General features: G+C 38.6%; 2 protein-coding genes across 3 annotated transcripts in view; one reads left to right on the forward strand and one right to left on the reverse strand.

Moving 5' to 3' along the window:
- Positions 1 to 6,795, reverse strand: part of LOC143293420 (protein neuralized-like) — a 32,828-nt gene extending 26,033 nt beyond the window's left edge. Inside the window, exon 1 of one of the 2 annotated variants that reach the window (XM_076604268.1) lies at positions 6,611 to 6,795. In XM_076604268.1, the coding sequence (XP_076460383.1) occupies positions 6,611 to 6,644 (34 nt within the window). In that variant the 5' untranslated portion in view covers positions 6,645 to 6,795. Of the gene's footprint in view, positions 1 to 105; positions 491 to 6,610 lie in introns of those variants that run through there. The other variant, XM_076604266.1, reaches the window with a different exon arrangement.
- Positions 6,796 to 8,220: 1,425 nt separating this feature from the next.
- LOC143293996 (retinol dehydrogenase 12-like) lies at positions 8,221 to 19,141 on the forward strand. Its single transcript, XM_076605389.1, has 7 exons — positions 8,221 to 8,322; positions 8,945 to 9,134; positions 11,948 to 12,187; positions 12,714 to 12,803; positions 15,176 to 15,361; positions 16,985 to 17,100; positions 18,777 to 19,141. Exons 2-7 carry the CDS (start codon positions 8,981 to 8,983, stop codon positions 18,978 to 18,980), a joined length of 990 nt encoding a protein of 329 aa, XP_076461504.1. The 5' UTR covers positions 8,221 to 8,322; positions 8,945 to 8,980; the 3' UTR covers positions 18,981 to 19,141.
- Positions 19,142 to 27,623: the final 8,482 nt, after the last annotated feature.

The following is a 27,623-nucleotide window of genomic DNA, read 5'->3' on the forward strand; positions in this document are numbered from 1 at the left end:
AACATCATCAATGCTGGAAAGAAAAATCCTACCAACAACACAGCGCTCAAAATAAATTAAAACAAGCCACGAGCTGACAGAAGGTGTTTGTTAACAGGTACCCACAAAATTAATGACTTTAGTTTCCCTTCAATCCAACTAGTGGCAAACTTCTCCCTCGACACTGAGCACCTTGCAGCCAAACGGAACCACCAAACACATGCTGCAACACAAAGTCATTTCCCCCTACTTGCAGTAAAATGGGCAACACTGGTTGGTACTGAATCGAAAAACTTCAGATCGCTGCACAGAAAACGATCCTCCGAGCTGGATTTACAAGATGAACTTGTAACCACCGTGGCTAAAAACAAAACAAAAGGACTCCAAGATTCCCCGCACCAAGAAAATGATGAGGACTGATGCACGAAAACAGAGCAGTTCAAACTGATTACGGCACACAACAGACAAAGGTGAGCAGAGTGGATAGATCCGGATGGAGGTCGGGAGGGAGGCAGGCGAGGAGCCAGCCTGCAAAGCAAGAACTGGCTGCGTGTGAGGCGTTCTGAGACAGCACAGGACAGAATGGTGAGCTACTTTCAGGCCAGTGGCAGACGGTTCTTGACAGGAAGCGCGCCTGCAGTTTTTCTTCTTGTTTCTTCTTCTTTTCAAGCCTGCAGTTCACCCCTCACTCCCACCGCCCTCATCTTCTCCTCACTGCCACACCTCGGTGTGTTACCTCGATTGCTATGGCAAGCCATTCGTGTCATAACCCAGCTTTGCATTTCAATACATCTCATTCTCCTTGAATCGCATTGCGATTTTCCTTACCAATGCATTCTATGTACATATGCACACACATTGTGTAATGCATTCTATGTACGCACACAAACACACAATGTGTGTGTGTGTGTATGTGTGTGTGTGTGTGTGTGTGTGTGCGTCAGTGTGTGTGTGTGTGTGTGTGTGTGTGTGTGTGTGTGTGTGTGTGTGTGTGGATGGGTGCGTGTGTGTGTGTGTGTGTGTGTGTGTGTGTGTGTGTGTGTGTGTGCGCGCGTGTGTGTGCATGTGTGTGTGCATGTGTGTGTGTGTGTGTGTGTGTGAGAGAGAGAGAGAGAGACAGAGACAGAGAGAGAGAGACAGACAGACCGACAGAGAGCATAGTGGTTTCATACTGATTTTGTTCCTCCGTGTAATGCACACGTATGCATGCGTAAACTGTTTACTAACGCCCCACCCCCTCACACACCTCTTACATTCCCTCCCCATCATACCCCTTCCCCAAGTCTTTTTCCTTTGATAACTGAAGCACATCATAAATTTCACGTTCAGTCGTCCAGGTTCATGTGGAATGGGTGGTAGTTCTCTAACTCTTGTGTGAAATATGAGTGGATGTTGCACAGAGGCCTGCTGATAAAGATAGCAAAGTTCTCTCTACATCCCCAGACCCCCTCAACTTACCTCGCTATCCCCTCCCCACTCCAATCGTTTTCTCCACCCCCCCACCCCAACCCCCCTCCCACACAAACATAGACAGCTCTCCAGCAGTGAGTGGTAGCGCACAGCATGAGGTCAATTTCCCCCCATCTTTCCTGCCAATCAGGTGAAAATGAAGCGAGAAGACCGCCAGAGCAACAAACCGCCTGTCGGTGTCAGGCATAGTTCAAACACCAACGGCAGCCGTTTGTAAAGCAAACGAGTTTAGACTGCCCCCGATTCCCCTTCAGCTCTCCCCCCCCCCCCCCCGCCTCCTTCCTCCTCCTCTCCCCCCCCCCCCCCCCCCTCTCTCTCACTCACAACAATTCATCCCACGGAGATCTGTACATCCTTCAAAGTTCAATCTTTCAACCCCAAATAAGCAACAACCGGTCAAGGTCTCTGCCTTTCCCTTCCTCTTTTATTGTTGTTCAAATGACACAAAATAAACAAATAAATGTTTCTCATCTGCTATGTAATAAGAGAGAGAGAGGGAGAGGGAGAGAGAGAGGAGGGAGGGGGGTATAAGGGGCGGGGTCAGACAGACAGAGAACGAAACACAGAACTGAGAACGACACAAGAATAGTTCGGACAGATGGTGAAAGAATGAGCAGTAGTTTTGAAGGCAAAACTTTTTATTACTGGCAAACTGCCCAAAAAAACCCAGGCTGTGTGAGCAGTGTGGGGGAAGGGAGTGGGGGAGAGGGTGGATGGAACAGAACAGAAGGGGCAGTGTTAGATGAGGTGTGGAGAGACGGAGATGGCTCCTGCCTCTCACACCCGCTCCTTTTTCTATACACCCAAAATAACAATGCAGCTCACTTGTGTTGAAAACTACGCACCTTAAATTCAAATGAAACTCTCTCATTGTGTGTGTGTGTGTGTGTGTGTGTGTGTGTGTGTGTGTGTGTGTGTGTGTGTGTGTGAGATTATAAATAGTAACATTACTAACAAACAGAATGTGACCATAAATTTCACTCAGTCACAAGGAAAACATCAAATGTCAAGTGCCTGCCTATTGCAACGTATTAAGGGGGGGGGGGGGGGGGGGGACCACAGGGAGCTGGGGGTGAAGACACACACACAAACAGTATACTTTTGCTGGATAGTATGCAATCTCTACCATCAGATCATAGTTTCTTATTCACTTCTCATTGCTAGCTCCACATGCTTTAAAAAAAAAAGAAAAAAGAAAAAAAAAAGGATGCCAGGGGAGTGGAAACAGCAAAAAATAGAGAGGGTGGGGTGGACAGGTATGGAGGGATAGATCTTGAGTGACTGAGAGGGTAGACTTTGGTTGTGGTTAGACTGCATATATACATGTAATATGTAAAAAATAATGTATATATAGCAAATGTATTTTTCAGAAAACATGCACCTTTGCTGAGTTGATGTCAGTTCCTGATTCATGCTTGATTGCTATGACTGAGTACTCATGAGCCCAGTGGGAGGGTATGTGGGTGGGTGTGAAGATAGAAGCTGGGGAGAGGGTTGGGAGGGGGTTGGAAGCAAGAGACAGAGACATGGACTGGAAATTTGCCATCCACATCCTGCATTCTCACTTCAGCTGACGTCAGAGAATTTCAGAGAGAGAGAGAGAGAGAGAGAGAGACTCAACTGTTTTGTTGAGGGTAAAAAAAGGACAAGCTACAAGTGCAAATTTCTTTTCACCATGCCTCACACACAAAATAGAAGCATGGAAAACCAACAAACAACAACAACAAAAATGAAAAGAAAAAATAAAGAAGCTGAAATAACAAGAAGAAAGAAGGAAAATCGAATCCAGAAAAAAAGAGTTAATCATGGATATAATTCATTATGAAAGTAAACACACACATCAAATTCAATAGACTATTTGATTACATGGAAATTACCAAATTAAGAGATTAACGTAAATCACTAAATGTTCACCATTCTTTTCTTCTAAAAAAACAGTCTGCATTCTGCTCTATTGTAAAATATTCACCAGTGGATTGGACTGGAGTGCTTAAATCATTATTAACATCTGTTAGTAAATTACACTTACAGTTCATTCATGTTAAAATCCACTTACAGAACTGAGCAAGCAGTGAAGAAAAAATGAATATCAATGCGCATATGCACACACATGTGAACCAGCATACATGTAAAACTGATAACTTTTAATTTGTCTGCATTACTGATTTAATCTTAAGCTAGTTAAGGTAGAATTTTTTATTTTCAAAGTAGCTCCTCCTAAATTTTGAGATCAGGTAATCTTTTCCACACTACAACCATATGACTACGGAATGAGAATGCTTTAATCATAACTCTCTCTCTCTCACACACACAAATATAAATTATGTATATGAGAGATATTTAAATAGTTAATAAGTTATACATTAACAATCTTCTTCCAGTGTGAAGCATCAAGCTGTGAAAAATCATGCCTTTCTTAAGACTGACATGCAGTGTGGTGTTCACAATATGATCCATTGTAAAACTGAAAGCATTGGTGTTCCGTCTAGACCAATGCAACACTGGAAATTGATATTAAAAGATAAAATGTTATTCCATTTTCTATGTATACATGTGTGTATGTGAGTGTGTGTGTGTGTACACTCACTTGCCTGTATGTGTTTTCATGCATGAACCCATGTAATGTACACCTGTGCATCCTGCAGGCTCTCTCTTTCCATACCTCTCTTGTTGTGGCTTGTCTTTCATTGCATTCAGTCCATGGAGCACCTTCCTTTTTTTTTCTTTTAAGTGCTTCACTTCACATGCCTTTTTTTTTTTTTAATTGACAGCTCCCCTTCCCCATCTCCTAAGTTTTCCCTCTTTCTTCCTCATTTTCCTCCTTTTCTTTTTCTTTGATCTTAAAATTTTTATTATTTTTATTTATTTATTTATTTATGTCTTTCAAACATAATTTTCTTATTAAATTATAGCAACTATGGATGTAGCATTGTTTAACATCTGAAACTGGTCCAGTAAGTGAATTTTGAAGAGAATATGATTGAATATATCATATCTGTTTAAAATCTGACATGAAAGAAATCAAAGATGAACACTGCTAGAGATCAATTTCATTTCATCATGGACTCTGATAGTGACAGTCACAGAGCGTCACAATTATTCTAACATACGAAAAACTAAAAGATTGTCACCTGATACGTACTTGCTCTGAAGTCTGTAAATTTCATTATGTAACTTGTTTTCTGCATGTAAGCAGGTTGTATTAAGACTTAGTATTTGATATCTAAAATAATGTTCTTTTCAACACCAATTCACAACTTATTTTTCTAAGTTATAGGTCTGGCCACTATTTGATTTTCAATGTAAACTCCAAGCTCCAACAGAGGTCAGAGGTTAAATAAAATGTTTAATCTTGTGTGTGTGTTTGCATGGGTGCATGTGTATACAGTATACATGTGATTTTTAGTGTTAAAGGGGGTGTGCTGTGTATGTATATACAAGCATATGTGACTGTCTGTATATCCAATTTGAATAATTGAATTGCAGCTGAATTACCGATATATACTGGGTAACACTTTTAACAGAACATTACATTTAGATTTACAAGGATGGAAAAAGAGTGAAATAATAGGAGGGCGGGTAACTTCACTATGACTGTAGTGTATAGTGTATGAGATCGAGAGTGATGAGAGCCCAACTCCAAGGCAATTTCATAAACTTGTGAAACAATCAGACAACCTGAGAAATCTTTAAAAAAAAAAAAAAAATTTAAGTCAAAGACCAATGTGTTTAGCATGACAATCACAGCACAGCTAATCCTAAAGACATGACAGTTGTGAGCATGTGAGCAGTCATGTCAGGGTGTGTGTGTGTGTGTGTGTGTGTGTGTGTGTGTGTGTGTGTGTGAGAGAGAGAGAGAGCCTGTGAACATTCTGGTCAGCCTACAGATTGTGGGGCATGGTGCATTGAAAACTTTGAACTGACAACACTGTTGGAGCATAAACAGAAACATGCCACTGACTATTAAAAGTAATGTGCAGTTTGTGTCCACAATGAGTTTAAAAAAAAAATCTGTTCTCATGCCTGGTATTAAGTGCAGCACTTGATGTGGGTCCCCACCACATGAATGCACTGGTTGCATTTTGATTGTGCTCATGCTCTCACAAGATTATTGCCATAAAATATAAAATTATTTTAATGTGTGTTAGTGTCCAGTCTTTTCTTTTTTTTTTTAATTCAGTTTTGTTTTTAAATTTCTTACACAGACCATTAATTATTTCATATATATCATGTGTGTGTGTGCATGTGTGTGCGTGTGTGTACAAGTGTGTGTATGTGTGGTGTGTGTGGGTGTGTATGTGGTGTGTGTGTGTGTGTGTGTGTGTGTGTGTGTGTGTGTGTGTATTTAGAGACCATTATTAAATTCATATTCTCAACAGTAACACATTAAGCCAACAGAATACAAGATGAACAGCCATTTCATTTAGGAATAGGATAATAACAATTAAACAATGGTGGTGGTGTGCAATCTGAATACCTGACATGGATCACATGTAATACAAGTGATAAAACTAATATGAATTGAACTTACAAATAAGTGACTGGCTGTAAACCCATAATAATCAAATCAGTACACTGCCTCTGGTTGAACTTGAAGTATTGAACATTTAATCAAGTACAATGCTGGACATGACATACTGAACTGCAGTTACTCTGTTAACAGTGTAACACAGTCTGTTTCTTGTAAATTATTGGCAAAATATACTGTAGTAAAAATGACAATTACTTTCAATGCATATCAAGATACTAAATCAGTAAATGATAATCAAAATAACAACTTGACATGCTTCCAGATATAGTAATCATCTTCAGCTGCCTTTAAAAAAAATCTAAGTTCGATGTATATACTGTGTATGCGTAAAAAAAAGAAAAAGAAGAGAAAAATAGAACAAAACAGAAAATAAAAGAAATGTAGGCTTCAGAAAATTATCACTCACAAAAAATATCCATATATTGGTTCCACATTATGATGACACATCTTACTATTCACCCTTAAAATACGTTGATCTACACCACTGGAACCGGATATCTCATATCGATGTCCTAATAGCAGAACATTTTCATAACATTATAAAGCTAATTGTAATCAGTCGTTATCTGTAATGTCACTAAGAATAGAATTGCAATCAGAAAAGAAAGGCAATTTCGTAAAGACACTTACCACCTCTTCCATGAGTTGAACTGTTGTTTCCCATCTTTCAATAGATGATACAAATTTAAATCATCTGTTAAACGAGAAACATGGTCAACAGAATCCCTGAGATGTACCAGCGTTCACAGGTGTATCTCGACTCAAGTGTGAAATGCGATACAGCAGAAAACCGCAAACACAAACCAGGGGGCGATTTTGGCTGATACAGGAAGTGGAGATGAGACGATTATTTTGACAATCATTTTGTTTTTGAAAATTCGTGTATATTTCTATTTCAATGTATTTGAAGAATCGACGCGTAAAAAATGTATTATATTCTAAAATAAAACACAAATTGAACAATGATAATTTATTAAAAAAACATGGATCATAAAGTGGATTTGGTTATCGGGAGAAAAATAAATCATTGAAGGATTCTAAATGCAACTGACATTATTATCTATACGCTGCTGGCTAATTTCGATAATAATTTTTGGTGAATTAATAAGTTGTGTGATGCTGAATAATGTAGATGCCGATTCAAATCATATCCAACATTTATTATGCAAAAAGGGGGAAAGACTCCGTACAAAAGCCGTCTGCAATCGCACCATCAGATAACAGGTGTCCTTCACCAACAAGGTATAGTGGTGTGATCTTGTAAACTATGTTCCCAAAGTCAAACAAATGTTTCCAGACTTCACCAGAAAATTGGTAATTCCATCATTCGACAAAAATCGCGTCACAGAATGCAGTAAAAGTTTACTTTGAAATACAACGAGTTTCAGTTTCAGTACCAAGTAACATAATAGCCTACTAGATCTAGTACTTTTCGAGTTGGAGTTTGCAACAGAGACGTGTCGATTTCAAGATTACTGTTTCGTTAAATGATCCTCGAGTCTGTGCTGGAATTGCAACATGTATAAACACACAATCATGAATGTGTATGCTTAGCGTGTGTGTCTGTGTGTGACGCTGAGCATTATAATGCATATCTGAATGAATAAATACATAGCAGGATATATGGGGTTTTTTTTCAGGAAATGCCCCGGGATGCAAATAACAAAGTGCAGCTTTTCAGATTTCAGGTTCAACGTATCAGATATCATCAGAACAGAAGAGTTTGTAGCCAACATCACTTCATAAGAATAATAAATTTCAAACAGGGAAACATTTATATTATTTACTAACACACACACACACACACACACACACACACACACACACACACACTCACACACACACACTTTATGGTCTCTACACACACACACACACACACACACACACACACACACCACGTACACACACTTGTACACACATGCACACACACAATATATATATATCTATATATATATATATATATATATATATATATATACTATATATTATATGATTAATGTTTGATTTGCTGCATTGTGGCAATTGCTCAATCTGTGTAAAGTTTATGTCCCCAGCGATGTCAGTTCAGTTTCAGTTTCAAGGAGGTGTCAGTGTGCAGACTAATCAATATAACTATAAGCAACACAACATCTGCTTTGAGCAAAAACAAAACGAAAAAAACACATAGAAAGTTCAAAGTTAAAAATCCTGAATTAGTAGGTGGTGGAATACTTGACACACTGTACTGACTTCCATGTTTTAGGTACCCCTGAATGATCCCTTGGAGCTCTGGTGAAGAGCAGGGGGAAGAACTGGAAGTACGCTGAGAGCTCTGTGGTTTGAACTACAGGGACTGCTCACTGGTAAGTTTCTTAAAAAAAATTGTTGGGATGCATATTATGAATACATTATGTATATAATTATAAGCACCCTTAAACAGTAGCAGTTTCACTTTATAATTCAAATAGCATGCTCTGTCTCCAGGAATACTAATAGTAACAACTAGATACTCTCATAATAATCTGATTCTGTAAAATATTGAGAACTGACATGTATTGTAAGTAGAGCAAAACTGCAGGTTCAAAGTGAACTGCTGAATGAAGTAATCAATCTGGAGATCCAGAGGAAGAGAATTCCAGACAGAATTAAAGTGCTTGATACTAAAAGTGAAAGGACAAATGTTTTTGAAGAGGTTTTAGGGACTCCAGAAAACCTGAGAGAACATCAAAGATTCTGTATCAACAGGTCATTTTAACTGTATAAATGCTTCCCACTAGTGTCTGCGCCCTTCCAGGTTAGTCTGTTGACCTATTCAAAGCTATCATTTGCACAATATTATTAGATAGAATACCTCTTTACTAATCCAACTAGAAATTATTTGTGCATCCAAAGGCTCTTCAATCACACCACAAAATCTCTCAGACCTCAGTCGAATCTGACGCATACATTTACATGTAAGAACTAAGATTTTGAAAAAATGTGCAGTGCTGTACATGCGCAAACAAGAGTGGTGGGGGAAAGATGCTGCTTACTGGTGGCCAGCTGCTGGCAGTGGGACTGGTGTCTGCTGTCATCCTGACAGCTTTCTACCTGTGGATGAAGGACGTTCCCATGTTCATGGACACCACAACCAGTCTGATGGGCAAGACCTGCATCATCACAGGAGCTAACGCTGGTTTGTGACTGACTATGTTTGCATTTTAAATCATTACAAAGGAGACTATACCTTCACAGGTCCATCAGTCTAATTTAAAGTTCAGCTAAAGTTGAATCTACCTTGGTCAAATTATGTCAGATATTACACAGCACTGAAAAAAAAGGAAAGTAAGCCTTGTGTTATGCCTGAAAAGGCATTCTCATATATATATATATATATATATATATATATATTTAAGTAGGTTATGCTCATGTGATGTTTCTAAACAATGCAGCACTACTTGCACCACTTAAATGTGATTACCAGACCCCTTGCATTTTATGTGCTGCAGTGAATTATTCACAACGGAGAAAAATAATTAGTGCATCAGGCAAAGTGGTGCAGTGCTTGTTTAGAGTGTACTGGAGTGAATGTGTGTGTGTGTGTGTGTGTGTGTGTGTGTGTGTGTGTCCTTAACTTCCTTAAGCAATAAGTTTATCAGTTGAGCCTATACCGTCTTCATGATCTATTATATTATTTATTTTAGAATAATATTTTGATTCAATATAATTTCACTCTTCTCAAGCCAGTCAAGGGCATGTGTGTCTTCATTTGTCTGTGTTCATGATGTGTGCGTGGGACATAAGGAGTTTGGGGGCTGGGGTAAGGGGTTTGTTGTGGTAGGGGAGGGGTCGGGGGTGTGTGTGTGTGTGTGGGGGGGGGGTGGTTGTGGGCGTGTGAGAAAGAAAAAAAAATGACTGATGAACTCAGTATTTCTTTCTTTATTTAATCACCAGTCCTTTTTTCATTGTTTTAATATGTTTTTATATAATATGAGCAATCATTGTGTGTTATTCATTGTTGTTGTATTGAACAGTATGCTTAGGCTAAAACACAACTGATTCTTGGTATCTGATTAGTTGACAAAAGACTGTATGTGATCTGTGAAGCAGAAATGACTATACATATACAAACCTTTCAAAGCTTGTCAGTTACACAGCACACCGCTTTTTTCACCTGAATATCAATTAAGATGTTCAGATGAAAATGTTAATCTTTGGAAACACCACTTGCCTGATCATGATGAAACTCCAAGATATAAACAAAAGGAAAAACATGTAATGTAGGATGCTCAAGTTCTGCCTAAATGGCCAAAGGCAACAGTGCAAGGGAGATAATATTGTTCCACATCCTAAACATTGTGGTTAATGTCAAATTAATGGTTACATCGGATACAGCACATGATTATAGTATTTTGATAAAGACTGAAACATAAATAAGTATGCATTTTTTGAGTGATCATTTATATTAAAAACATCATCTTCAAATAGGTTTATTGCATGGATGTTGTGGAAAATTGAAAGAAAAAACATTATTTTTCTGGTTTGGTTAGATCCTGCAATGTCAGTACACATTATTTCAAATTGTGAAGGCATGAGAGCTTAGGTCTGATTAGGTGAAAACATATTTATGTGCTATATTTTAGAATGCTCAGTCAGTGCAGTGTCTTTAAAGGTTTCATGAAGTGTAAAAAAAGAAAAAAAAATGTAAACATATATAACAGTAACATTTTTATCTTCATTCTCCCTGGGGAGAGAGTGAGTCCCTACATTCTCCCTGGGGAGAGAGTGAGTCTCCCTGGGGAGAGAGTGAGTCCCTTCGTTCTCCCTGGGGCAAGAGTGAGTCCCTACATTCTCCCTGGGGAGAGAGTGAGTCCCTACATTCTCCCTGGGGAGAGAGTGAGTCCCTTCATTCTCCCTGGGGAGAGAGTGAGTCCCTACATTCTCCCTGGGGAGAGAGTGAGTCCCTACATTCTCCCTGGGGAGAGAGTGAGTCCCCTCATTCTCCCTGGGGAGAGAGTCCCCTCATTCTCCCTGGGGAGAGAGTGAGTCCCCTCATTCTCCCTGGGGAGAGAGAGAGTCCCCTCATTCTCCCTGGGGAGAGAGTGAGTCCCCTCATTCTCCCTGGGGAGAGATTGAATCCCTACAGTACATCATCAGTTTTCTTGTCTTCTGGTTTATATTTGCTTACCAGCTGTGTCAAAGTGGATTTATCTATTGCATTTTTTAAGGAAAATTTCTTGTATTGTTGTGTGTTCATTCTGTGTAGAAAGAGTATGATGTAATGTAATAATTAAGTTATTCTTATCTGAATTAATGTGCAATATAATACATGCAGTGTTAGACTTGGTGTATTTCAATATGTTTTCAATAATGATTAATTACAACATTTTAATAAAGTGAATATATACAATAGTTTTCGTATTTACGTCTTGTATGTCATTGGATCTTTTTAATTTAGTCATGTTCATGTTTGTTTTGCTGCACCTGATGTAATTTCTCTTTATGAGATAATAAAGTTATTCTGATCATATTTTATCTTACATGGGACCTGTCAGTGTCTTGTCTCATCTGAGAAACTACCACCAGGAATTACCACTTAATGTCTTGTAGAAGGAAAGAGGTGATGGTAAGTGGGAGTGAGAGCAGGGGGAGGGGAGAGGGTGGACCAGGGGGACTGACATGATGCTGACCCATTTGTTGATTTTGTAGTGATCACTGAAAGTGTTTACGTCTCAGTCAGGTGCGATACAACTGCCAAGCCACCACTTCAGGTTTATGTTTTCAACGACGCAGTTGGTGGTGTAAGTGTTGAGCATTGCTCCAGTTTGTTATTGTCATTGCATTTGATAGGAATGAATAATCAATGTGGCATGATTGGAATGTATAATTAATGTGGCATGAAAAAAGCTTTTTCTGGAATGCTGTCAGTCTCTTCTCGTTTTTTCTTACCTGATGAAAGTTGTGTTCATTGTTTTTTGTTTTTCTTTTGTTTATTCTCTGTGTCAACAGGTATTGGTTTCGTAACGGCCATGGAACTTGCCAAACGGAACGCTCGCATCATCCTGGCCTGCCGAAATAAGAAAAGGGCGGAGGAAGCCAGAGAAGCTATCGTGCAGGCCACAGGCAATGGGAACGTAGTGGTGAGAGAACTGGACTTGAGTCGCTTGAGTTCTGTGAAGCAGTTTTGTGAGGAAGTCATTAAGGAGGAAGAGAGCGTGAACATCCTGGTGAACAATGCTGGAGTTGTGGGTGAGTGGTGATGAGGTTAAATTTAGGGTTACAGGTTTTTCTTTTCATTTACATTGTTTGCCTACTACTACCCAATGGAATGTGGAACCTTTGTGTCTGTGGATTAGCTGAAAAAAATGTCAAGGGAAGGGGACTTGCATACATCCATTGTGTATGTGCGTGCGTGTGTGTGTGCGTGCGTGTGTGTATGTGTGTGTGACCCCAGTACACTTCGTAACAAAGATATATTCTATTCTATTCTATTCTATATTACATGCAAGCCTACTTGCTTGTGTGTGTGTGTATATGTGTTTTGTGTGTGTATGTGTGTGTGTGTGTGTGTGTGTGTGTGTGTGTGTGTGTGTGTGTGTGTGCATGTATACGTGCTGGCATATGTTTGTAAAAAGTACGTTTCTTTATTGTCCATCAGCTTGACTGATTGAGAACAGTATAACAATGTTTAGAATAGTGGCAGACTGAAATGAACTGAATCAGATACATTTGCCTGCAAGATAACAGACGCATGCCATTTTTGTTCTGCTTCCAGGCCTTCCTTTTTCAATGACAGAGGATGGACTGGAGGTGAATTTCGCCACCAATTACTTTGGTCCCTTCCTACTGACCAATTTGCTACTGGGTAAAGCATTACTCAAAAGTAGCTGTCATAAATTTACCGGTCAACCATCTGGATAATTAATTACTCAGATAAAGATGGGCACAACAGCCGAGTAGTGGAAGAGTTGGACTTTCAATCTGAGGGTCCTGTGTTCAAATCCTGGTCATGATGCCAGGTGGGTAAAGGGTGGAGATTTTTATTTTATTTCACAGATGTGCAGACCTGCTAGTGCCTGAACGCCCTTCATGATATATACACATGCAGAAGAACAAATACGCACGTTAAAGATCCTGTAATCCATGTCCGCGTTCAGTGGGTTCTGGAAACAAGAACATACCTGGCATGCACCCCACCAAAAATGGACTATGACTGCCTGCATGGCAGGGGTAAAATAGTCAAACACATAAAGCATATATGAGTGAACATGGGATTTGCAGCCCACAAATGAAGAAGAATATTCTTCAGGACTGAAGGGATCTCAAGAGGATTGACAGAGGAGACCTGCCTGACATACTGGGTAACACCCATTTCATCTCAAGCGTTAGTCTCCCAGCATAGATGATGAACAAGAACATTCATTACCTGAATATAAGGCCTGTTTAAATTATTGACTCTGTGGAATCATAATCAAATAGTGCTTGCTGTCCCAAGGCATCACACATTTTGTGGTGTTTTTCAGAAAAAGAAAAGTATGAAAATAACAAAAAAGATGCACACACAAAAAAAATGACACACACCATGATAGAAACAAACAGAAGAGTGCATCAGAGAGGCCATGTTTTACTGAATTAAAAGCAACTCATCAATGATATATTGATCATCCACTTGAGTATAACAGTATAATTACAGTAAGGTATCCAGTCAATAATTCTGAAGAAAAAAAATGCACCACATGATTTATTTTAACACAGTGAATGTTGTATGCTCTCAACACATTTTTTTTTTTTTTTTGCAGTTTCTAAAAAATATTCCAGACTTTTCCTGAAGGCTGGAAATATCCTCTACATTCACATTTTTTTAGAACCTTTGGCAGGGGTTTGCACCAAACAATACAAAAAAAGGGGGGGGGGGGTTATGGGGGGGAGTACATGCTGGTTTGTGACTTGGAGAAACCTGTTCAAACAATGCCAGATAAGGGAAAATAGACCAAGGGAAGCAAATGTTAAAACTATTATTTTCTAAATTATTTATTTACGTTTTCTGGGGGGGGGGTTTCACACTGACCACTCTCACAATGTTGTTTACATTGTGTGCAAAAAATGTGCCTAGTGCCTATCTCTACAACAATAACAGCAACAAAAAAGGTTATCCTCACAGTAACTGATCTATATTGTTAGGAATCCATTGTTTATCAGTTCCAACTATAGTTGTTTTTGTTGTAGTTTTGTTGTTGTTGCAAAGAAAAAACGTTTGAATTGGTAACTTGTTTATCAATTTCATATTCAGATAGATAAATCATCCGTCTGCAGAAGTCAGGGATCACAAGGCCATACTGAGATGAGGTACATGTTGTTCTGTCATACATGGAACCAAGACTTGTGTTAGGGCTTAGGACTCGAGTCATGTGATGTCAATCCTAATTCATAATTATCCAACATCTCTGTTGCTAAGATGTATCAAACATGTTTATTAGCATCAATTCAAGAATAGCTTTCCATCCAAGGTCTTCAAAGATTTTCACATTTGTCCTCTGGATGTGTCAGTTTCTGTGGCCAGGATCATTTATTTTGCGCCTGATGACTTCAGATCTGACACATCATAACAAGGACAGGTTGACTGTTTTCTGTGAACAACATTATGGGATGGTGAATAATCACCTTTTTTTATCTGCCATGGATGCTTCTGAAATATTAATCTTGGCATCCATCATGCCAACTTGGGTGTTGGAAGATTGAGAGAAAAACCCCTGTGTCCTCATCTTCAGCCTAAGAAAAGGTTAGTTTTAAATGCACATGTTCATGAAGTGGCAGTAGTCTGAAACTGCACTTCACTGACTTCTAAGTCCAGACACCCACATGTCTATCATTGTACATCCCAAAGACAAAATCCATGATGACAAAATCTGTCATTTACCATATATGTCTTGTGAAGATATGATGATGACTTAAAGTTTCAGTTTCAGTGAGCTGTCAAAGAATGGGGACTGATCTTTATACACTGCACTGACTAAACTGGTGAAACTCTGAACAAGTTCAATACAGTCAGCCCAGCATGTGTGAAAGAACAACATGCATTCCACTTTAGGCAAAAAGAGACCTAAATTGCAACAAATTGTTTCTTTGCATTCCATCAGTAGTTACACATACAATCTAGGGGAAAAAATCCATCCTTCACCATATATCAATTCAGCTTGTCCATTTGCATTTTTATCCCAACATGTTTTCCTGTTTCAGAGAAGCTGAAGGCTTCTGCTCCTTCCAGAATTATCAATGTCTCCTCTGTTGTTCAACAAATGGGCAAGATCGACTTGGACAATTTAAGAGCAGAAAAGTACTTCAGAACGCATGAGGTCTACTTCAACTCCAAACTTGCCAATCTGTTGTTCACAAGAGAACTAGCAAGACGACTGGCGGCTTCTGGTGAGTTCTCCCACTTTCTTTTTGTTTCTATCTTGAGAGGAAGGTTTTACTGTCCTGGACAAAGAACCTGGAGAATAATGCTAATAATAAACCATTATATTTATGTAGGGCTGAATCTTGTCCAAAGAGGAAATCCAAGTGCTTTCACACTAGCTGTTCATTCACATGTGTAACTGATTCAGAGAGATGAAAGACAAAATGTATAATTACAGATATGAATAGAAAGCTGGAAAAACGAGGGAGTTAGGAAACAGGCAGGTTTCTTAAGGCCAGACTTGAAAGAGCTGAGTTCAGAGGTTTGACAAAGTGAAAGAGGGAACCTGTTCCAAGTGTAAGGTCCAGAGACAGAGAAACGTGATTTTCAAGTTTTTGAATCCGGGGACACAGAAATGGAGTGGTTTTGGAGCTGAATGTAAAGGGCAAGATGGGGTAAATAGGTGAAGGCAACCATAGAAAGGTCCAGAGACAGAGAAACGTGATTTTCAAGTTTTTGAATCTGGGAACACAGAAATGGAGTGGTTTTGGAGCTGAATGTAAAGGGCAAGATGGGGTAAATAGGTGAAGGCAACCATAGAGAAAGGAAGGGGCTGATTTGTTTATGCCTTTATGATAACATAGTGGGAGAAGAAACCAGACTACCGGTACTTCAAAAGTGGTTGAAAAACCAAGCTATGTTTGAATAAAATGTTAAAATAAACATAATGAATGGGTAGTTTGGGCAAGTATTTCCAGACCATATCAATAAGATTTTCTACTGAGCATCGCTTGTTCTTCAAGAAAAACTGGTACTGAAATTCACCAGACTGATACTTTCAGTATGTAGTGTGGTTCTGTCCTGTCATTGCTGACACTGCTTTTTGCATCCATCTGACAAACTGTTATCCAGTTATATGTCACCAGAATTGTGTGACAGTCCATTGTTTAACTCAGCCTCATCATCTTCACCACTGACATTAAAAACAAAACAAAAAAAAACAACAACAAAAAACCACAAAACACCCCCCAAAACCAGTAGTTATTTCCCACCCAGAACTGGTAGATAGAGGTCGATCTTCATTTCAAACATGCAGCATGGCAGGAAGCAGATAGACTTATCTCCCTTTAGAAAAAAAAATTGGGAGCAGAACACTGGTTTGATTTCACTGGAGTTATTTTTTCCATGGTTCTCTTTCAATAAACAGTCACATCACAAGTTAATTCATTTGTTCCCTCTTCCAATTGTTAAATTCTTAATTGATTATTCAGCCACATCTTACCCATTTTGCTTTAATGAATAGGAAAATACCTTGCTCAAAGAAGTAGGCATTGCAAGGAAAGAAGTGCAAACATTTGGGGGTGTACTAAGTCTGACATTAATTTCTTGTATGACCTCAGTAAAATAATCTAGTCATTTAAACAGTTTTCTTCTTTACTGATAGACCTAGAAATGAGTTGTAAGTGGGCATTTTAGGCATTCTCTCTCTCTCTCTCTCTCTCTCTCTCTCTCTCTCTCTGTCACAACTACAAATATATGTACAGAAAAATGCTCACCCATCCCACTTGCACTTGTGACTTATACTCCACCTGCTTTCAAAGAGAACACCAAACTGGAATGTACATAATTTCATTTTTCTGCTGTTTCAGGTGTGACAGATGTGACCACGGTGTGCTTACACCCAGGCTCTGTGAGGACTGGCCTGCTGGACAACATGCCCTTCTACGTTCGGCTTCCCTTGAGGCTGTTCAGAGTGTTCCTCCTGGTGAGTGCTGGGTTGTAATAGAAATGTAAAAAGTGGCAGATTTGTTATGATGCTTATCTGCCTTCTTCTTCTTCTTAGTTCGTGAGCTGCAACTCCCACATTCACTCGTATATACATGAGTGGCCTTTTACGTGTATGAGAGTTTTTACCCTGCCATGTAGGCAGCCATACTCCGTTTTCGGGGGTGAGCATGCTGGGTATGTTCTTGTTTCCATAACCCACCGAACACTGACATAGATTACAGGATCTTTAATGTGCGTATTGGATCTCTTGTTTGCATATACACACGAGGGGGTTCAGGCACAAGCAGGTCAGCACATATGTTGATTGGAAAAATCTCCACCTTTAACCTACCAGGCGCTGTTACCAAGATTCAAACCCGTGACCCTCAGATTGAGAGTCCAGTGCTTTAACCACACAGCTATTATGTCTGTCGCTTATCTGCCAATAGATTGTCTGTGAGGATCTAGGTTCAGACCCTGGTCTCATCCTTTCTCCTAAGTTTGGGAAATCAAACTGAGCGTATAGTCATTCGGATAAGATGATATACTGAGGTCCAATGTGCAGCATGAGCTTTGCACACTTTAACAGAACCCATGGCACATACGTCTTGTCCTCTGGTGAAATTTTGTTGAAAAAACTCACTCTGACAGGTACAAAAATATATATGATTTTAAGGCTTGAATAGTGCATTGGGTAAGGCTGCTGGTCAGCTTCTGCCCAGCAGATGTGATGCAGCGTATGAGGATTTATCTGAACGCAGTGATGCCTCCTTGACAAACTGAACCTGAAACTTGTATTGATGTCATTAGTACAAAGTATGCAGCAGGATTGCTGGTGGGTTTTTTTTTGGGGGGGGGGTTTAAATGGGGTTTCCAAAAGTTTTAGAAGGGAGTATTTTACTGATATACTGAGTGATAATGATTTACCAATCAATGATTCTCAAACTGCGGGTCCAGTTTGTTACAAATTTTGTGAGAAAACTTTTTCAAGGTGTGATATGTGTCCATTTCTTAGTCGTGACTCGTTAAGCTCAGCAGCTGAAGATTTGGACAACCTGTGTAGGTCCACGTTGTGTGTCGTGAAGATTGTCAAAGAAATAGGGAAGGAGGAACTGAATGGAATGAACAGAATGGAATGGTTTATTCACATACAGGCTTCAGCCCCAAGAAGGGAGGGAGGAAGGGGGTCAGAGTGCCTGCAGAAAACTTCTGCTTTTACATCTGTCCATGTGTGTGTATTTATATTTGTATTTGTATTTCTTTTTATCACAACAGATTTCTCTGTGTGAAATTCGGGCTGCTCTCCCCAGGGAGAACGCGTCGCTACACTACAGCGCCACCCATTTTTTTGTATTTTTTCCTGCGTGCAGTGTTATTTGTTTTTCCTGTCGAAGTGGATTTTTCTACAGAATTTTGCCAGGAACAACCCTTTTGTTGCCGTGGGTTCTTTTACGTGCACTATGTGCATGCTGCACACGGGACCTCGGTTTATCGTCTCATCCGAATGACTCATCCGTGTGCGGGGGAGGGGGGGGGGGGAGTGTGGGGGTTGGGGGGCGGAGGTGTGTTTGTGTATGCCAAGATATGTTTTATCCCTTAAAAGAAAGATATATATATATATATATATATATATAAGAGCATTGTGGAATTGACGCCTACACCCCTGTTGGTCAGACCCCCATCGAAGGCGTCCAGACGACCCTGTACTGTGCCCTGGCAGACGAGGTGAAGGACATGTCTGGCAAGTACTTTACTCAGTGCCAGATGGCCGAGAGAAAGGTCAATCCCCTGGCCAACGACCAGAAGCTCTGCAAGGAATTATGGGACGCCAGCTGTCGGCTGACCAAGTTCACATCCAGGGAGGAATCGGCAATGTGAAGGGAGGGCCCCCCCCCCAGTGTTGGTATCACTTTCTTCACTGTGTCTCTTTACAAACTCCTTTCATGGTAAAAGTTATTTTGTTTGTTTCTTTTGGTGATTCTTCTTTTATGTATCTATTCAAGTATTATATTGTCTCAAGGCCTGATCAGTGTGTTGGGTTTTGTAAAGGTCAGGTGGGTTTTTTTTTTTTTTTTGTTTTTTTTTCAACAGCAGATGTGGTGTAGTGTATATGGATCAGTCCGCATACTCTGGCACTTCCTTGAAACTGGAACTTTACTTGTTTCTTTATTAAAAAAAAAAAAAAAATTTTTAAAGAAACAAAAAACCTTCTTTCTTGGGAGTTTGTTACACGTGTAATTTTTTTTTTTTTTTTTCATGTTCCTTCTCTGATTTATATTTTTTTTTATTTTGTTTTATAAATTGATTTTAGTCTTTTTTTTTAGTGCTCCTTCTTGGAGTTTATAAAATGAGTGATCATTTTATAAACAGGTGATTGCCTGTTACTTATATGAAAGGAGAATGTTTGAGGTGAGGTGTGAGTATACCTGTAACTGAACACATTGTTATCACCATGATGTTTTGTCTTGAATTTATCTTTGATAAATCTGTGTTAGATAATTCACACTTTAGAAATTTTGCACACTTGAAAAAAGTGAAAGGATGCAATCTACCTGGATTTCAAAGTGTTTTTCAACGATCTTCAGCCAATTGCTTTTTTGCACTTCACGATTATGTCTCTGACAGAAGTTTGATCATCAGTGAGTACACTCTGATTTTGCTGAATAGTTTGTCAAAATGGTCACAAGAAAGTGTTAGCATGGTTTGTTTTATTGAGCAGTCATTCAGATGTTTATTGAAAAGGTTGAATGAGGCTTATAATATTACCAGCAATATACATTTGTTTACTGGTTGTGATATTGTGACTGTCCATTTCATTGAAATTACATGTTTTCTTCAAGGCAAGTTAGTGAGAAATGACTAATAATTTAATAACTGCTGTTGGTTCTTTATGCTCTTTTCATTTTCCTTGTGAGAGAGAAAAGCCAGACATCAAGTTTTGATTGACATAATTTTCATGACTTCATGTCCTTTCGTTGACTTTGATACTAATTAGCAAACCAAGGCTGTAAATGTGTTGTTTTCACTGTCGTTTCAGTGTTCTGACCTGTTTCTTTTAGTCGTTAATGCCCGCACTCATTTTTGTGCCATTAGTTGACTGACGAAAGACATTTGTTAAAATGGCAGTAATGTTTTGCTTGTGAAGATTGCCCTTGTTGTTTAACAAGATGCATTTTCATGTTGTTATTGTTGAGGATCATGGACTTTTTCCTGTTCTGTACATTGTCACCTCTCGTTATTCCCTATGAAGGCCTTTTCTTTATTTGTTGTTTTTTTACCTTTAACAAATGCCAATATTTCCATGATTGTCACTCACCTTTATTATGAACTTGACAAGCTATACTATTCCCTTGTTGTGATCATTGATGAAATGGTTGTGAACGCTCCCTTTATGCAAACCATCAGCAGGTAGCTCTGCCTTTTTTATTATCTACTCCTTTCCAACAACGAACCATTGTTTTATACTAATACTTTTCGTTGTTTGCCGAATCTTTTTGTGCCCATTTGCTTTTTTTTTTTTTCTTTTTGTCCTTGTTAGTCATCAGTCCCATTCTGTATGATAAGGGTTGTGCATGTGTCCCATGACAATGATGTACCCACTTTCCAGACATTGTGATCAGTTAACTCGAGGGAAGGGTGGGTGGGAGAGATAGGTGGTGCCGGAAGAATCATCATAAAAAACATAATATAAAAAAGGATATTAGTTTCTTTTAGAATTGATTTATCAATGTTTATTACAATAATAGTAATAATATGATAATAACAATAATAACACTACTGTTACTACTACGATGACTACAACAACTACTTGTACCACGACGACTTCTACTACTACCAGTAATGATAATGATATTATTATCATCATTATTTGTAGTAGTAGTAGTAGTAGTATCATTTATTATTAACACCACAGTATTATTATGCATGTGTGTAATTCATGCATTCCAAAATTATATCCAGTTTATTGAAAAGCTTACTGGCAAACTCAAAAGGAAAATTCAGACTCGTGATCATCAGACAAATAGATTTGTGTAGATCAAAGTTTCCATTCAACTTTTGCAACTTAAGACCATTACAATATAATGTTAGCATTTAGATTGATTACAAATGATCCATGTTTATCATAACATGCCCACGAATTTGAAAGAATAGTAGCATCAGCTGTGTGACATTCTGCAGAATACAAAACTGTAAATGAGTTTGCCTTTATTAACACTGATTCATATGCAATGTGGATGAAAACCACTGGTCTCATGTTGACAAACATCATCAACCTCGGCTGCCATTGCTGTTGCTACTGTTTAACTGTTGACTTCACAGTATGGTTCTTAAGGGTTATATTTCTGGTTATATACAGTATTGTGTATGTGGGAGCAATCTTGTTATGGCCCTGTTTTTTGTTTTTTTTTAATATCATAATTATTATTTATTTATTTATTTATGTAAGCTTATATATATATATATATATATTTTTTTTTTTTTTTTTTTTTTTCTTCTCAAGGCCTGACTAAGCGTGTTGGGTTACGCTGCTGGTCAGGCATCTGCTTGGCAGATGTGGTTTAGCGTATATGGATTTGTCCGAACGCAGTGACGCCTCCTTGAGCTACTGAAACTGAAACTGAAACTATAGCCCTGTGCGGGTCAGCTGGACTATAAGTAGCAATGCCATGTTAAGTCAATAAGTAACATGTCATGGAAGCAGTCCCAAATAATGATTGTCTGTTGGTGGTGCGTGGTTAGTTACTGGACGGGAAGTACTTGTTCCGTGTACATTTTCTTATCCTTTGCTAAATGTGACAAGTCATGTCAGACACAGTTCACTGCCATACTCATTTATTTATTTATTTATTTATTTATTTATTTATGTGAAGAGACTTGATGATGATGGCACCAGCTCTATTATCTGGGAATGGTAAGTCAGGGCTGGAAATTTCATGAAGGTTACCTCAGGTTCTAAGGACTAGTACAGCATAAATAGTTCTGGTCAAGTATTAAATGGTGGTCCTTAGATACTTTTAAAAACTTGCTCAAAAAAAAAAAAAAAAAAAAAAAAAGAAGAAAATTTTGCCAGTGTTTAGCACTGTTTTTTTGCCAGTTGGAATAGGCAATACAATGATTGCATGAAGTTGTAGAAACTGCAACACACACAAAAAAAATCCATCATTATATTAAACTATTTATTGTTTGTTTAATGTTATGTTGTGCTGATAAATACATACACTCAAGGGTAGTATTATATATATAACTATTTTAAAAGACTGATAATGTCTTGTGCTATTGTTAATGCTTTGCTCACCTCACCTGTTTGTGGGTTGTGAAATTCTGTCCCTGAACATTGAAAGCTATCTCTGTTTAAGAGACAGATTTCTTTGATTTTTCAGCATGATGATGGAGGCAAACTGTCAGTGTATATTTTTCTGATAGGTAATTTTTGTTGCTGATAATTTTATTTTCCCTGTAGATGTAGGTTTAGATTGCTTTAGTTAGAAAAAAACCCATTCAGATTTGCTTCAAGACGTCAACTCTTTATTGGTTTCAAATTGAAGAATTTGGAATGCACAAGGGGTATTAGAATGACGTTCAATCAACATCAATATAAATCACGAACCAAGCACAGTGATGCTGTTAGATTTTAAAAACAAAACTGTAAAAACAAGGAACTAGACCTGATGAAAAAAAGTACTCATTTGTAAACACCCCACCCCTTCCCCCAAAAAAGAGATAGAAAAAAATGTATATCTACAATGCAGATTTGTATATTTTTTTGCTGAACGTTTAGCATGGTTGTATGCACTGTAGTGAACATAACACTGTGTAGCTGTGTTCAAGTACACTTGCAAACTTGTTTTGAAAACAAAAGTGATCTGTTACTCAGGATAATATTATAATTTTAATAAAATTGCCCGTTTTTTAACTTTTCATTATGCATATTGTGTATATATCCTATGTGTATACATCCTTAGCCAAGATACTCAGAATGTCTCAATATTATCCTTCATGTTACAATGCACTGGATCCATACTTGTGGTTTTGTTTTGCTTTAAGCCTGTAAGAAAATATCTGTGAAAATGACATAATGGTTAGACTGCAGTTTTCACCCATGGTTGTTAATGTTCTCACTGTTCTCAAGTTACTGTCCCGATTTGCATTTATTGTTTCATGTGGTAATTCTGGTGGAGAAAAAACAACAACAACAACAGGACTTACTTCCTTTCCTCAGGTATTCATTTGTTGTTATTTTATTTACCAGCTATGGATTTTTATGTTCTTCTCCATTACATATGTGTGTCATATTTGTTGCACTGTGTCTTTTCCCTCTCTCATAAAACGCATTATGTGTGAGTCTTTTTTCTTCTTCTTCCTACATTCAAAGTGGCTACACTGTATGGCTGATGGCTTTATATTTTGTTAATCATGTAATCAGATTTTAAGCCTTCAATATGTTGAACTGTACTGTTAATATTTTTTTCATTTATTGAAATGGGAGATTTTTTTTTCATGACTGTTTCCATTCCCTGTAAATACTGTAATCAAGTTTATTGGATAATGAAAGTTTGTGCATTGACAATTGCAAATTTGTTGTCATATTTATGTAATTTGTTTTCATGGTTGTGGTAGGAGAGGGTATGCATGTGCAGGTTCATATCCTAATGTATTAATGTTGTTATATTTTTCCAAAGTAATTTTGCTATCCCCCGAGTCCCCTATCCTCCACCCCAAATTCCAGCGTCGCTATCCCCACCACCACCTCCATGTTCCAGATATTTGTTGCTGTTGTTGTATTCCTGGATGTATTGTACCATGGTGACCTCATCCCTCAACGATGTGTCATACTTAAAACATGAGATGGACAGCTCTAAATTCCATGTTTGCGTATGTGTTTATACCTTGTTCCCTCCGGCTCCCCCCACCCCACCCCACCCCACCCCACCCCATTCCCCATCCCCACACACCCCAACCCCCTCACAAGTCCGTTTGAACTCAGAAAAAAAGTTGTGATGGGAAACATGTTGCGTACAGGCTGGTTAGTCTGCAGACAGCATCTCCCACCCCTCCTCTACCTCAGCAAACTGCCATACCAGTCATGTTGGTACCATTTTTACTCATGCACACACAAAAACCGATGCTGATACCATTTCAGCTCATGCACGTACAAACCGATGTGGAAACAGTTTCAGTTGTTGCATGCAAAATTTTTAATTCAGTCATGTAATGAAAACTAGATTATGAATTCTAATAAAGGTAAATCTCTAAACATTTTTTAATAATGTTTAACATAAAATGAAGCAGAAAATGTGAAATGGTTTTTCTGCAATATGATGTACGAAAACTCTGAGTGGGTAGCTGGCCTCCTGTAGTAAAATATACATGGATTAAAAAAAAAAATTGTTTAGAATGTTTGGAACAATACTTTCAGCTTCCAAGTGAGGAATGCTTTTGTGCACAGTGAGTGATTCCACAAATTCCTGTTGAACAATGTTGGCTGTGGCCTGCCGTCACCCACAAAACTGATGTAGTTGTATTTGTATTTCTTTTTATCACAACAGATTTCTCTGTGTGAAATTCGGGCTGCTCTCCCTAGGGAGAGCGCGTCGCTACAGTACAGCGCTACCCATTTTTTTGTATTTTTTCCTGCGTGCAGTTTTATTTGTTTTTCCTATCGAAGTGGATTTTTCTACAGAATTTTGCCAGGAACAACCCTTTTGTTGCCGTGGGTTCTTTTACATGCGCTAAGTGCATGCATGTGTTAATCAGCTAGTGTCAAACGTGAGTGAGAGAAACTCTGTAGTTTTACTGCTCCATAATTCATACCGTTCCAAAGTAAACACATCAGCTGAGCTGAGAAAGTGTGTTTTGTTTCGTTTTGTTTTCATGTGTTTTGTTTTTTTGTTTTTATTTGTTTTTTGTTTGTTTGTTTTTTGTTTGGTTAGGACAGTGTCCTTAACTCCTGACAACCGTCTGTGTTGATGATGTCTTTGGAAAGCACATTCAGATTCTGCTGTTCATAAAATGCTGTCAAGACCCATCTATGACAGAAAGGACATTATCAGTTGTGAATCTGCTGTTTATGCCTCTCTTTTTCCCTTCTTGGATTGGAATGTTATTGTTGTTTTGTTTTGTTTTTTTCCCCCACAGTATTTCAAAATATATTTATACTTTTGTTAGTGTCACAAACCTGCAGTCAAATTGGGAACTGTTTTTGTCCTTATTGATATTTCTTCTTTCCATTTCCATTTCAAGCACTAGTCATGTCTTTGAACTGATTTCTTTTTTTCAGAATGTTCCAAGCGTTCAAAAATCCAGTCATTGAAACAGATGACAAGAGAGGTTTCATTTACCAAACTTAGCTTTTAATGTTGGGTTGGATACCTTCCCATGTTTCAGTAACTGAAATTCATTTTATTGTAATGGTTTCGATACTGATTTCATGGTCAGTACTGTGATTTATGGATCAAACATGTTGGTAGCTAAAACTGGATGGTATTGCGTTATTTCAGGTTTTGTTTTTCAATCTTTACACTCAAAAATGTATCTTTATATGTTGTAATGGTTACGTAAGTGGTGTGCAAAATCCCCCCTTTTTCAGCCAATATTTCTTGCATCAGATTGTTCTTGTCAGACTGTAAGTTTTGTTAAGTCTTGCTCACTTGTACACAGATTTAGTCAAAACCTTCAGTCATACCACCTGTCCTTTACAAATGCAGAACATGTATTCACCCCACAGATGTGTGCATAAATGCACTCAAATGCACACGCACACAGGCACACATATATGCGCACATACACACTCACTCACATGCCAGTGGATTGATGGCAGTTGTAACTGTCTGAATAGCAGCTCCATGACATCCTACTGGAAGGTGTTGGGGTTTTTTTTTCTTCTTTTTAATCCTGTGGTAAGAAATTGATGATACAGTCAATATCAGATGTACATCATGGGTTTTGGTTGTTGAATACAAATGCAATGTGCCTAATATTTTCCAGTTTTGTTTTCCTGCCATGTTTAACAGACATGTCCAAGTTCACTCATATATATGAGTGGGCTTTTGTGTGTATAACTGTTTATACCCCACCATGTAGGCAGCCATACTCCATTTTTTTGGTGTGGTGCACACTGGGTATGTTCTTTTTTCTATATCTACCCAACACTGGCATGGATAACAGGATTTTAACATGCATATTTTATCTTCTGCATAGGTATACACATGAAGGGGTTCAGACATTTGCAGGTCTGCACATTGTTTGACCTGGGAAATTGGAAAAATCTCCACCTGTTTTGCTGAAATTGGGGATTGAACTCAAGAAACTTGGACAAGAATCCAGTGGTCTAACCTTTCAGCCAACTTACTCTTCCCCCTGGTGGTTCAGCTTGGCTCTAAACTATAAGCAGAAAGAAGTGACCTTGGACTCTCATTCACAAGAATGAAGATGCCAGCAGTATTTAACCCTTTGAGCCCTGACCACCACTTTACCGGTGGTAGAGAAAAATGACATAATGCCTAGCCACCGGTTGAGCGGTGCGTAAACACTTGTGTCGTGTTTTGCTATTGGTTGACTTATATTGAAGAGCCAATCAGAAAAACCATAATATTCTGATGTCAGCAAACATAGTACCAACATGGCCGCGCCTTTTCACTGTGTTTAGTGCATGTGCTTTGGATAAAAAAGTTCGATTTCAATATAGTCCCCCTGGTGGTTCAGCTTGGCTGTAAACTATAAGCAGAAAGAAGTGACCTTGGACTCTCATTCACAAGAATGAAGATGCCAGCAGTATTTAACCCTTTGAGCCCTGACCACCACTTTACCGGTGGTAGAGAAAAATGACATAATGCCTAGCCACCAGTTGAGCGGTGCGTAAACACTTGTGTCGTGTTTTGCTATTGGTTGACTTATATTGAAGAGCTAATCAGAAAAACCATAATATTCTGATGTCAGCGAACATAGTACCAACATGGCCGCGCCTTTTCACTGTGTTTAGTGCATGTGCTTTGGATAAAAAAGTTCGATTTCAATATAGTCCCCCTGGTGGTTCAGCTTGGCTCTAAACTATAAGCAGAAAGAAGTGACCTTGGACTCTCATTCACAAGAATGAAGATGCCAGCAGTATTTAACCCTTTGAGCCCTGACCACCACTTTACCGGTGGTAGAGAAAAATGACATAATGCCTAGCCACCGGTTGAGCGGTGCGTAAACACTTGTGTCGTGTTTTGCTATTGGTTGACTTATATTGAAGAGCCAATCAGAAAAACCATAATATTCTGATGTCAGCAAACATAGTACCAACATGGCCGCGCCTTTTCACTGTGTTTTGTGCATGTGCTTTGGATAAAAAAGTTCGATTTCAATATAGGTCAACCAATAGCAAAACACGACACAAGTGTTTACGCACCGCTCAACTGGTGGCAAGGCATTATGTCATTTTTCTCTACCACTGGTAAAGCGGTGGTCAGGGCACTCTTTTTATATCTGCCGTGACACATTAAATACCAATTATTTGCAAATTTTGGCTCAGGAGCTCAG

Source organism: Babylonia areolata, chromosome 19, assembly GCF_041734735.1.
Source record: "Babylonia areolata isolate BAREFJ2019XMU chromosome 19, ASM4173473v1, whole genome shotgun sequence".
NCBI classification, from domain to species: domain Eukaryota; kingdom Metazoa; phylum Mollusca; class Gastropoda; order Neogastropoda; family Buccinidae; genus Babylonia; species Babylonia areolata.

Coding starts and splice junctions, on each gene's coding strand:
- LOC143293996 (XM_076605389.1), top strand. CDS start 8,981: ATGCTGCTTACTGGTGGCCAGCTGCTGGCAGTGGGACTGGTGTCTGCT. Junction 15,362..16,984: donor AAGACGACTGGCGGCTTCTG/GTGAGTTCTCCC, acceptor CTGCTGTTTCAG/GTGTGACAGATGTGACCACG. Junction 17,101..18,776: donor TGTTCAGAGTGTTCCTCCTG/GTGAGTGCTGGG, acceptor CCTGTTGGTCAG/ACCCCCATCGAAGGCGTCCA.